Raw genomic sequence first — 12,599 nt, forward strand, 5'->3', positions numbered from 1 at the left:
CACTCAAGACGCCGCAAATCGTCACCAATGAAAAGGGTACTCCCTGCAGAGTTCACTGATACCTCACTCAAGACTCTACCTCATACGGTTCATTAGCGGTGTAAAGGGGCGTGGCTAAAGCATAGGGGGCGGGTCCAACCATCACCAATTAAAAAGGAACTCTGCTGAGTTCAATTGTATCTCACACAAGGGTCTACATGGGTCATGAGTTATAAAAGGGGGCGTGGCTTAAATACAGGTAGGTTTCTTATTTGCAGAGCAAAATGCATTAGTTTGTGAATTATGTTTTGTATTTGCAAACCACACTGAGTTTGTTTGTGAATCGTTGGGCGTGAGTAAAACACGTTTTGTGTGTGTGTGTGTGTGTGTGTGTGTGTGTGTGTGTGTGTGTGTGTGAGGTTTTGGCATGATTCTAACTTCATAGAGGAGGGTTGGTTGCCTTGGCACTGTGGATACTGACATGCACTTATATACTCAACATTATTCACTAGTCCAAAGAGAATTTTATCATTATGAATGTATGGCAGCAAAGAGATAATGTTTTATGTGCAGAAGTCACGGTCACAGAACTGCTATAAATAACCCAACTAGTAAGGGATAAGCTAATTTTAATTTATTTGCTAATTAAATTGTAATCATCAGACACCGCAGTTTTAAAGCTTAAAGTTGACTTTAACAGGCTGAGAATATATATATATATATACATATATATATATATACAAAATGTTAATTGCAATGCTGCATTTTCTAATTGAAATAATTAACACTTTTTGTAAATGTTATAAACAAACACTTTATTTTGTTGTGTGCATATGTGTGTATTAAACGTCACTGAGATAGAGCATTGAGGCAGCAGTGGCAAGTAGGGCGACAGCAGAAGCCATGGCAACACCTAAACAACACAGAGGAGAATTAGGACAGTGCTCGGACAAACATGTACACACTCACACCATACCTCTATGGTTGTAATGTCAAGCTGTACATTCGTAACTGAGTTTAAAAGTCAAACACTAAACAAAAAGGCTGACTGGTCCTGACTGGATGATGTAGCTACAGTACAGTACAGTACAATTATCTTCACAGTGCATGCTGGGAAGAGGGCGGTAAAAAACAACCACTTAATCTTCCTGAAACATATTTCACTAACTCCACAGTCTACGTACTGTAAAACAGTAATATGTCGTGACTACCACAAGTTAACACTGTAGTCAAGAGACCATTTTAAAGAGGTGGCAGAAGGCTGTGTCACACTTTTGCTTTTCTTAGCAGTTATAATGATGTTATTTTAGTTGTTTTTTGGGGAGCATTTTAAGGCCTTTATTTTCACAGGACAGATGAAGAAATGAAAGGGAGAGGGGGAATGACATGTAGCAAATGGCCGCAGGTCGGAGTCGAGGAGTATACCTCTATATATGTGCGCCTGGTCTACCAACTGAGCTAACCGGGCCACATAATGATGTTATGAGAATGTTTCTAAGCCTAACTGTAGGTAGTACTGTGGAAAGAGTTTTACCAATATAGTTGTTTCTCTTGGGCTCCAGCGCTTCAACAGTTTCCACAGCAGGCACTGAAAACACACAATTCCATGAATTACAATTATACAATATCAGGGAAAACTGAAACTTCTATCACAATGTGCTCTAAATCTAAATATGTTTTGGTGTGTAAATCCTACTTAAAAACGTCATCATGAACCACATAATGGATACTCTTTCCCTACCTGCTGCACCATCTCTCTCTGTGATTTCAGCAGGCGTTTCCTGCCTGGTATCCAAGTCTTCCTCTCCTGCATCGATGTCCAGCATCTCCTTCAGCCGGTCAGTCACCTCGGACAGGCCCTCATCGCTGAACTCGTAGTCACACACACACACTGGCCCGCTCGCTTTTACTGGGCAGAAGATACGACGAGGGAGACAGAATTGCTCTGAAAGAAAGACAAAGAGACTCAGCTGAACAGTGAGAGGAGTGGTTGCGATGGCTTGAGACTATGTAGAAGTGGCAATGGACCTTTTTCACAGCAAACATGTTGACTTGTCATTGTAGGAAAAGCAAAGCTGAAATTGATAAACATAACGATGGCTCAATTCCATCAAGTGTCCCAGTAAGCTATTTCAGTGAGTCAGCATGCACAATACCAGGACCTCTCCTAAGTGGAATGCAGCCATCATTAATGGTTTTGAATACACCTTTTCCTACTATGACATGTCAACATGTCTGCTGTGAAAAAGGTCTATAACATGATAATGGCACATTACATTTTTCTTCATTTACCAAAAATCTCTTAAGTCAACAGCATGTTTGAGCTTCACAACTGCAGTTGGATACAGAGGGCATGGTCCATAATTTTCACTTAACTATCTTAACTTTCCCCATTAAGATGCTTGTTCATCTTTGTGCACTGTTCACCCAGCACTGTAACACCTGTTTTGTACTCTTGGTATACAGGGGTATTGTAAAGTCAGGTGATGATTTGCCCACAGCTGAGCTTCCAGTGCAGATATTCCTATCAGTGTACGAATCCTACATCTTTACTGGGATTGGTTGGCCTGATACCCACCTACCCCTCTGACCTAAACCTTGAGCTTAATCTACAGCCACACAAGCTTATGATTAAACGCACGTGTGTGTGTATGTGTGTGTACCTGTCTGTTGTTTTACTCTGCTGCTGCCCTTGCTCTCCTCTTCTGATGTCAGCAGCTCCTCCAGCAGCATCTGAACCCTTGTTGCCACCGTAGAAACCACGTCCCTCTTCAGCAGCTGTCCACAATGAAGATTTCAAGACAAAACGATGGATTGTTGTTTTATTTTTTTGCAGTTTGATTTGACTTTGTCTACTGAATTACAGCATTACCTTCTCGGCCAGTTTGACCTTTGGTTTGTTGCTGTGCAGGTAAGCTCTGCTGTGGATCGCTCCTCTGACTGACACACTGCCTCCACACCGCTGGACCACATCTGTTAACCTCTGGTCATCCTAACACACAGGACATCATTGTACTCTTTTATCAACAGCTAGTACAACAGTCAACTTGATTAGTAGCTTCATTCCAGCCATGATCACTTCTTTTACCAAACCCTAATGCAGCATTAAATACAATAGAGTGATTGGAAATATATATAAATATATAATATAAAATGCATATAGAGTATACAATAAACAATACAATTCATTTACAATGAGAAATGCTGAAGTTGTAGGAAAAATGTAGGTCTATCCCACAAATATATACAATATTTAAATTTTCAAAAGTGGTGAACCACAAAATGATTCCTTCTTCCGACATGTAGTCGTTGTTGTTGTGTGAGAGAGTGTGTGTGTGTATTTTGTGAGAGTGTTTATGTCTCTTACCGGTGTGATGAGTATCTGAGCTGTGTACGTCTGTCTAACGTTCCTCTTCTACAGAGAAATATCAGACACAGTGGGTTAGAATAACACTCCTGTCTACACAATCCAGAGAATCAGCTGTAGTTACATGTAGTTCTTTTGGGTTTTAGTATATTGTATTTACTTATATCGTATGACAGCAGTCTGTATTGGCTTTTTAACCTCTCTCAGCCCAGAGACAGTCAGGACCTGTATTTAGCAAGCCTCACAGAGTCCCTCCAAGAAATTTAGCTGACAGTAAAGTTATATAAAATATTGGACCGGTTTTCCTCAAACCAGATTTTTTTTCCCAGTTTTGACACAAAGATTTGTGCATCAAATTCCTAGACTGCATTAATGAAAAAGAGGAGTGTGTTAAACACACAGGGATGAGTCAGTGTTAAAGGTGCTGATGAAAGGATGAAATACAATCCAGGAGGGTCGTTTTGACTAATGGATGCATGGGTTTGTCTATCACCAACCCAAATGGCATCTGCAGATTTTTATACAGTTTTCAGCAGTGATCCAGAATGAAAATCCGCAGAATTTATCAGAATGTTTTTTTTGTGTTTGTGTGTTAACATTCTGAGTTATTCTATTTTATTTTTATTGATTTGTTTAAAATCTGTGGAAAATGTGCAGAGGTGTCGTCGGAATTTTGCAAATGCAGATTCCAACACAGCAGAATAGTTTACAATACTATCCTACAGGAATGAGACAGCCCAGCTGTCAGTCTGCAAATGGACGATGGAAGTACATTTTACAGGACAATTACTGCCAAAATGCCTTCCAGCAAGGGTCCAAAAATATTGTTTTGATAGCAACGTTTTTAAGGGAAATACAGATTTTATAGATTTATACAGTACAACCTGCCCGCCTGTGAGCTCTGTGTCCTCTGCCAGCTTTTTTCCATCGATCAGACATACTCCACTCTCCAACTGGTGTGCCCACACTTTTAGTTCCTCCTGAAACAAAGCATGACCTGAGAACAGTTCCACTGAAGTTCTGAAGTGTGTGTGTGTGTGTGTGTGTGTGTGTGTGTGTGTGTGTGTGTTCTAACCTTGAGACTTGTATCCATGTTTTCTGTACCGGTTCTGTTGTCTGGTAGTGGTACCAACATGTTCACATTTATACAACACGACACCATGCTCCAGGAAGAACACACACCTGACTGGTACTTCCAGTCCGCAGGCTTGGCCATGCTCTGGAACAGCCAATGACATTGATATGATTGATCACAACACAATGTTGCATGTTTAAATCAAAATATCATGTCACGTCTGAGATCATCTGACAAGTATAAACTGGCTCTTCATTTAGTGAAGACAGCTTGAGTTTAAGTCACAAGGTTAAAATAACCTGGATAGGTTTTCTAAAGGGGTTATGTGTTCATTAATTTAAAACATTTCAGCTTTCCTTTGCTATGGGTAGATGTATCCAATGTCAGTAACAAAACTCTTCAGCTTAAAGCTCTATTCGCACAGGACTAGTAATTTTTTATAATTGTGGAGGTCATTTCTTAATCCTGTGTGAATCTGCCAGGTCAGTAATTTGTCAAATTCTAAATTCTTCCGCAATTACCTACCATATTTCACCAAGCACAGATGTCATGTGATAATAATAGTCCAGTGGGAATCGGAATCTCTGTGATTCGAGTTCGTATTGGCTGCATCAGCAATTATAAATGAAGATTTTGACAGAACACTGATATTATATCCAGGGAAGAAAGTCAGTAAATTTGAGTAAAATACAGACTTTGCTTTTCCTGTGCGAGTGCGCCGCATAAAACACAGACTTTGGGAGTCATTTCTAAATTACATTAGGCCCCCTGGTAATACAAGTCCCGTGTGAATAGGACTTTAGACAATACACATTTTAGGAAACAATGCAGGGGCTCAAGTACTTTTTGAAAGCAATATGCCATGGATTAAGTGCAATGACGGTAGATGGAACATGTGGCTTTATGATAAATTACAGGTGTTAACTAACCTTGGGATCTTTGACGTCAAAGGTTCTGCAGAAGGTTCTAATAAGTTGGGTTAAAGATTATCCACATACAGTATCTGGTAGTTAACTGATCCAATGAGGAGGCTGTGCAAAAGGATACTTTCTGGTTTTGGGGTTGACGTGCAGTGTGACACAGTCTGTGACGTCATCGTCTGCAGGGTTCCACAGATGCTCCGAGGAGATCAGGTTCTCCACTGCAAAAACCAGCTAAACACAGACAGTACACACGATCAGAGGACTAAGACACACTAACAGGTACATGCCAAAGCAAATGTGATGTGTACATGTCCTTCCTGAGCTTCTTTGCCAGAGCATCACTTTACATAAAGCATTTTTTCTTATAACAGAAAGTGAATATTGGACTGCAAATAAATGCTAATGTTGCTCTGTGTCTGCTGGATGTGTAAGCAGGTAATGCTTTGCTAACACAATAGTCTCTTCCTACCTCTCAGATAGATGTATCTGAATTGCTGCTGGTAACTATGCACCTTCATTTGAAACTCTGTATTATGGTGTGCCCCAAGGTTCTGTCCTTGGTCCTGTTCTTTTCCGCTTAGTATGAGCTTGGGTCACTTTAAAGGTATCTCCAATTACAGGTGAAAGTCAATTATACTGTCATCTTGTTTAAGCCCCAAAAGCCACTTTTAACTAAACTCTATAAAATAAAATTGGAAGGCAGATTATTGCCTACAGCTTAACGCTGACAAAACAGAACTTTTTATTTCTGCCCCAAGCAGCTTTGTCCCTAAGATAATGGAAGGTATTGGTCCTTTTCCTTTTTAGTTAAATCTAACCCACAAAATCCAGGCGACACTCTGAAACAGGCACTCACTCTTGACCAATATGTTAAGTGTTTGATTAATTCCTGTTTTTTCAGCTAAGAGACATTGCTAAATTAAGGTCCATTGTCTCTCTAATGGAGATTCACTGTTTTATTTCGTCCCATCTCTAATATTGTAGCTCTCTCTTCACATATCTTAACATCCTATTCCCTGGATTGACAAGTGGCCCAAAATGCTGCTGCTTAAGCTTTTGGCAAGTAGATCCATCAGTCCTCTGATCAGGGTTTGTTGGTTGTTCCTTGCTCCAGCTTTAAACTAAACGAGGTGGGGCTTTTAAGGTTGTGGCGCCAGCTATTTGGAACTCTTTCCCTTTGGACAATAGATCTGTGGACACCTTTAAAAAGCAGTTCAAGACCCACCTGTTTAGACTTTGTGTCATAGAAAAGTTCTGCTCTTAAAAAGGTGCTATATAATTAAACTTACTCACAACAATTTTATAAGCAAGGGAAATCTTTTAACTGATTTCAATGTTTTGTCCTGCCCCCTTAGTGGCCAGACATGGATTCATGCAGCTTTAAGAGTGTGCACATCATCTACAGTGTGTTTCTATGAGTCTCACCTGTCGGACTGTGGTAAGTGTGTCCTTGGAATCAGCATCAGTGATGATGAAGACTCCCAATACAGACAGGCCTCCGGGCAGCATCCGAGACACCTGTAAACAGATCAAAGCAGTAGCAAATGTAAACTCTTAACAATTCACAACAGTTTAAAAGCATGCAGACACTGACAAAAACACCTTTACTTTTTATATTTACTTTTCTATACTTTTTAATAGTTGTCTTGCTGCCACTTCAGCTGTTGAGCTTAGCATTCTAACGACAATGGACGTACCCTAAACTGTATGTTGTCAAATACATATATAGCTCCATGTATTTGATTCTAAAATGACAGTAAGTCATTACATGGAGCTAGATGGAGCTATATATATTTTGGAACTACTTAAACCCAGTTAAATTCAACCCAGTCTTATTTATTTTTGTATTCCTTATTATTAATTGACGGTATCAGCTCCCTGTTTTAACAAAGCAAAAACAAAAATGTCCCAGTGTGTTCTAAAAACCCTCCACACTGTGAGTTCTTATGCAGTACACTTTGATACACACTTAAATAGTCAAGAGCACACGTATTAGGATTAGGGGTGGGGGAAAAAATCGATACAGCATAGTATCGCAATATTTTTCTTGGCAATACTGTATCGATACACAGACGCCAAGTATCGATCTTTTATGATATATGTGTTGGTCAGTTTGTCTGCTTGACAATCACATTTTGCACCAATAAAACTGAAGTGTGATGAACAAACAGAGAAATGTATATTTTTAGATACAACAGATGTTGACAAAATTGTCCTTTCGGGACATCATTTGAAATTGGGAAAAATCTGAAGTTGGAAAAAAGGTAATATATTGCAATATATCGCAGACTATTGCAATATCTTTAAAATCGCAATAATATCGTATCGTGACATAAGTATCGGGATAATATCGTATCGTGAGGCCTCTGGTGATTCCCACCCCTAATTAGGATAGAGCCTTGTCCCTCTTTACATACCTGTCGAGCATGCTCAATCACCCACTCCTTGTCCGGAGAGTTTCCAGCTGCAGCAGCAGACTCCTCTTTTTGAGGCGTCCGAGTTGCTGTGACGACAAAATCCCTTTGTGTTGAGCTCTGAAATGTTTATTCATTAATATTGATTACTCATTACTCCATATACAGCAAATACTCCACATCACATCATGTCTTATGAGACACACACACTCCAACACATCCAACACAACCTTGACACTAATTGACATATGTATTAGTTAGTTTACATCCTGTACAGAAATGTTACTACAGTCTGTGGTGTAGGTGAAGTGGCTACTTACTCATAACACACAAACTTTTACAGCTAGACTGATGCTGTACTCTGAGGCATTAAACAACCAAACAACAGGACAGGATCACTGAGCAAAAGCTAAACAACAAAGATATGTTTGTGTGTTCCTTACCTGTCCAATAAGCAGCCCTGTGATTGAACCTGCTTGTAGTTCACATAGTTTAGACAGATATCCCTCCACAGCATCTTCTACTATATAACTACGACCCATACTACCTACGGAGAGTGTGGAAAGAGATATAGAGGGGATAGCAAATCAGTAGCCACTTTTTTCTTTATCAGAATGTCTGCAATGACAAAGTGCTGGAAAAGGGAAACGAGGAGGAACAGAACACAGAACAAGTGAAGACTTGACATAGCCTTGACGTTTAGCGTTATCTTCAAAAAGTTATTAAACCACGTAAAACTTGAGTTTAATGTTGAGTCGCATGGTTAGAGGATATATGCCCCTCTAACTTTAGCTAACCGATAGTCATTTACTACATTTAGCTACCGTTAGATGGTCAAGGTTGCAATTAAAAATAGTTTGTACAGCTTGAAAGTGCCTATCCAGGTGCGCTGGAGGAAAATACCTGACAGAAGCAAGACTGTGGGTAAAATATGAATCAGGAGGAAGGCTACTTGCTATTAATTTTGACAGCTGGCAGTGGTTCGTCAGCGCAGCAGAAAAACTCAAATTACCACTATGCTTTGTGCAGTGACGTGTTTCCGTCGCACGTCTCTGTCGTAGAGATTTAAGGGAAGTCAAATGGTCAAGTTACACAACGAAAGACAAACAACTAACGGAACATTGTTATTTTTTCTTTAAAATAAAAGATGTTAAGTTTCAGACACTAAAACATCACTTTGGTTTACTATGATGACGACGTTTACACGTTAAAGAACAGTTAACTTTAAAAGGCATTTAACTGAGAATAAAAGTATTGTAACGTTAGGAATAATGTATTTTGGTCTCTAATACAATTGTTTATTCATCCTTTTCTACATACGTTATTTTATTTATTTACACTATTTTTATTTATTTGAAGTCATATTATTGTTTCTCAGGATCATTCTTTTGAGTCTGAAATGCTGTATATTTGAATGTTTTTTCCAATCAATTTGTGAAAAAAAATACCGAATTCATATTCTACAGCAACAAATACAGCAATTTGAGTTCAGTCATTGCAAAACTGTCATGGCATCCTGGCTACAGTAACTTTAGCCTGTTTTCACTTAGCGGTCTGGTGTAATTGCTTTATTTTGAAAGTTTGGAGTGGATATCCTGCTTTTGAATGAGTGTGGCTTGACGCTTTCTTGGCTCTTAGTTCAGCGGGTTTGTGGACAGTGCAACTGTTTATTTTATCAGAGTTTAATGTCCATTTAAGGTTTCTGGTATTTATAGGGGGATAGGTGGAGATGGCGGCCGTCCTGCTGCAGGTTCTGGAGCGGACGGAGTTAAATAAACTCCCGAAAGGCGCCCAGAACAAGCTCGAGAAGTTTGTAACGGAGCTGCAAAATGCTAACGAGGCGCTCAGGACGCAGCATGAGCGGTTCAAAGCAGACAGTGGTAGGTAACGTTAGCTACAGTAGAAAGTAGAAAGTAGTTGGCTGATTTGCATGTATAAAAAACTCGTGTCAAACTCCAGTATAACTTTAATATTAAGCTATCTTCTGGTAAATTCGGTGCAAAAAAAATCAACGATGTGCGTCATCCACAATGCTTACAGCTGCCCGCTAACGCTAGCTACGATGTCACTTTAAGGCTAACGTTAACTTTGCCGGAAGGGGATTTGTGCCAACAGATCTAGACCGTGATAGTTTTTTGAATAAATTACTTTATGCTATGTTGAATTAATGCCGACTTTAAGAACAATTCCCAAATATTTGGTTGAGTTCTGTAATGTTCACATATTTACATTCAGAGGAAACATTGCATTACTATCATTCCAGGGAAATGTGGCATGACATTTTAAGCTGAATTTACAATTATGCATTTTGTACTATTTGTTATTTAAGATAACGTGGTTTTAATTGAACCCATCCTACCCTATAAATTACACCACGGTGTAACTCATTGTCAACTTGAGTGGGCTGACAACATTACAATATAATGGTCATCAACGTTTAAAAACTCCAGCTTCCTGTATTTGATTTCTGAATATATATATGACACATTTCTAAATATTTATCTATATGTCCCGTGGCACACAATGAAACCAGTTTACAAAGCTGAGTACCTACTGCTGATAACATTTGTTGCCGTTTCAAACTGTAGTCTTTCAACAGACAGTAGCGTGTAGTGAAACATAGCTTAAAAGTACATTTGTCTGTGTGGTGTAGGTATTATGTTGTATGACGTGCACTGTGTACTCATGTTTTCCTGTTTAATGTTCCCTGCCCCTACAGAACAGCAGTACTTTGACATTGACAAGAGACTGGCAGAAAGTCAGGAACAGATCCTGTCAGCCACCAGAGACCTGCAGACACTCAAGGAGGAAAACAAAAAACTCAGTGAGTTTTCATACGCTTACTGTTAACACACATGTTCTTTGGTTATTGAGGAAGCAGTGCTTTAAGTACACAGTTGCCACTTCTTAATATACAAACTCACACCAAAACCATCTAGATTGATGAATAGCACTACAGGTAAGAGGAAAAATGTGTTCTTGATTTTGGGTGAACTGTCCCTTTTTTAAAGTGTGCTTCCTATTTATTTTCATGGTTGTTTACATGATCGTCCGTGTCTAATTCTCTGTGCAGATGAAGAGCTGAGCACTCTGAAGGGAATAGAGGGAGAGACCTCTGAAGATAAACCACCACAAGAGGTTAGCATGCACCTCATGAATATGTAATGTTCATGGTGTTCTGTTATTGTTTAGGTTGTAATGATACTTATGGAATACTCCACCCAAAAATGTTAATTATTTTTCTGTTGATGAAATTAGTCTTCAGTCACTTTCATGGTTTTTAAGTATGATTAGTGAAGAAGTGAAGAGCAAATTTATATCACAAAATCATCTGTTTATTTAGCTGTTCCCGTCCTATATGTGTAAACAGACCTGAGCTGACCACAGATGTGGAATCATACACGTAGCTCATAGATAATGACTATCCAATAAAGTCTGTTTAACACTGTATTTGTTATTCACGTTATTCAAACAACCACCTAACATAATGCTAACCCTAACAACCACAATCTAAAGAATTCTACAAACTCTGGATAGTATCGTAGTTCAAATACTGTATGTAATCTGTTTTTGTCGGTGGGTCCACAGCAAACCAAAGCCAAGTATGAGATTGAGGCGGAGAAGAGAGAGCTGGCGAGGATGCTGGAGAAGAGAACACAGGAGGTGGAAAACCTCAGTGGTAAGATAACAACTTTACACGCAAACCGTCCAAAGACACAAATCTGGATACATTGTTTGTTAATACTGCATGTTATGTTTCCATCAGCCCATGTGTTTTTCTTTTTAGACATTTGGTTATAATGGCAATTTAATTTTATGTCCCAGTATCACAAATATGCCTCAAAGGGCTTTACAATCTGTACAGCATATGACACCCTCTATCCTTAGACCCCCGATTCGGGTTTTAAGTTCTTCGGGGTAATGTTTGTGAATGTTGTGTGTGTGTTTGCAGAGGATGTGAAGCGTCTGAATGAGAAGCTGACAGAGACCAGCAAAGTGAAGATGGAGCTGCAGTTGAAACTGGATGATGTCCAATCATCTGAGGCTTCTGTACAGGTACGCACTGGATTTCATGGAAACCCCGACAGCTCAATGTTAAAACTTCTGTGGAAGTCCATTAAGCTGCAGTCTTTCCAATGACCACTAGAGGCTGGCTTCAGGAAAATTCTTGATTTAAAAGAAAACCCACACATTCTCTTAACAAATACAAAGTAAGTTTCCCACCAGTAATCACATTCTTAACAGCTAATGCTACTTCCTCCAATGTTTGTATTTTGGTAAGTATACTGTTGTCTAAACCGTTGGTGTTCACTTACTAATGGGAAACCGTAACATATTTATGACTCCTGACCACCAAAATTAGTTGCATAAGCAGTCACAAATACTCTCTGAATCTGTTTTATGTCTTTAACTAATCAATTTGTAACAAATTCTCATTCTCTTCTCAGTGTGATTTTATTGGAACCATACAATTATAGATAAGGTGCCAAAGGCTCAGATTTGTAGTGCTTTTTTGTAATTGTCTGTCCTGGCTTTGTATGTTGTAGCACCGAGAGAAGCGAATGGAGCAGGAGAAAGAGTTACAGGAGAAGAAAATCGAGTGGTTAACTACACAACTGAAGACCAAAACTGAAGAACTGTTGAACACTAACAGAGAGAAAGGCAAAGAGATACTGGAACTACAGGGTGGTCTGAGGAACAGCAAGGAGCAGGTAACACACAAAATTATAGCCTACAAAAAAAAAATGCATAAACAAAGCAGATTGTGTAATATATATACTTGTATATATTACCAGTGACTGTAGAATTTTATACAGAGTTAACTGTGCCAGTATGTGTGC

The 12,599-nt window shown here is 39.1% G+C and overlaps 2 protein-coding genes across 3 annotated transcripts in view; one reads left to right on the top strand and one right to left on the bottom strand.

The window, feature by feature from the left end:
• Window positions 1–777: 777 nt before the first annotated feature.
• Window positions 778–8,805, bottom strand: odr4 (odr-4 GPCR localization factor homolog). 2 transcript variants are annotated; one of them, XM_028593364.1, is made up of 14 exons: window positions 8,662–8,805; window positions 8,202–8,305; window positions 7,762–7,878; window positions 6,770–6,862; window positions 5,469–5,575; window positions 5,351–5,387; window positions 4,422–4,565; window positions 4,231–4,326; window positions 3,347–3,394; window positions 2,852–2,971; window positions 2,643–2,757; window positions 1,721–1,924; window positions 1,514–1,567; window positions 778–892 (listed from the first exon to the last, which is right to left on the bottom strand). In XM_028593364.1, the coding sequence occupies exons 2-14, from the start codon at window positions 8,298–8,300 to the stop codon at window positions 822–824; spliced, it is 1,305 nt and encodes a 434-aa protein (XP_028449165.1). In that variant the 5' UTR covers window positions 8,301–8,305; window positions 8,662–8,805; the 3' UTR covers window positions 778–821. The 2 variants fall into 2 exon arrangements, with proteins under 2 accessions (XP_028449165.1, XP_028449166.1); XM_028593365.1 differs by having other exon boundaries at window positions 8,715–8,798.
• Window positions 8,806–9,352: 547 nt separating this feature from the next.
• The window catches only part of LOC114564924 (nucleoprotein TPR), a 31,169-nt gene continuing 27,922 nt past the window's right edge, over window positions 9,353–12,599 (top strand). The window contains exons 1-6 of the mRNA XM_028592603.1: window positions 9,353–9,638; window positions 10,478–10,582; window positions 10,832–10,896; window positions 11,347–11,437; window positions 11,711–11,814; window positions 12,306–12,470. Of these exons, the coding sequence (XP_028448404.1) occupies window positions 9,488–9,638; window positions 10,478–10,582; window positions 10,832–10,896; window positions 11,347–11,437; window positions 11,711–11,814; window positions 12,306–12,470 (681 nt within the window). The 5' untranslated portion in view covers window positions 9,353–9,487. The remainder of the gene's footprint in view (window positions 9,639–10,477; window positions 10,583–10,831; window positions 10,897–11,346; window positions 11,438–11,710; window positions 11,815–12,305; window positions 12,471–12,599) is intronic.

Source organism: Perca flavescens, chromosome 12 (genome assembly GCF_004354835.1).
Source record: "Perca flavescens isolate YP-PL-M2 chromosome 12, PFLA_1.0, whole genome shotgun sequence".
NCBI classification, from domain to species: domain Eukaryota; kingdom Metazoa; phylum Chordata; class Actinopteri; order Perciformes; family Percidae; genus Perca; species Perca flavescens.

Coding starts and splice junctions, on each gene's coding strand:
- odr4 (XM_028593364.1), bottom strand. CDS start 8,300: ATGGGTCGTAGTTATATAGTAGAAGATGCTGTGGAGGGATATCTGTCT. Junction 5,576..6,769: donor CACTTACCACAGTCCGACAG/GTGAGACTCATA, acceptor GTCTGTGTTTAG/CTGGTTTTTGCAGTGGAGAA. Junction 3,395..4,230: donor CAGAGCTCACAGGCGGGCAG/GTTGTACTGTAT, acceptor ATTTCTCTGTAG/AAGAGGAACGTTAGACAGAC.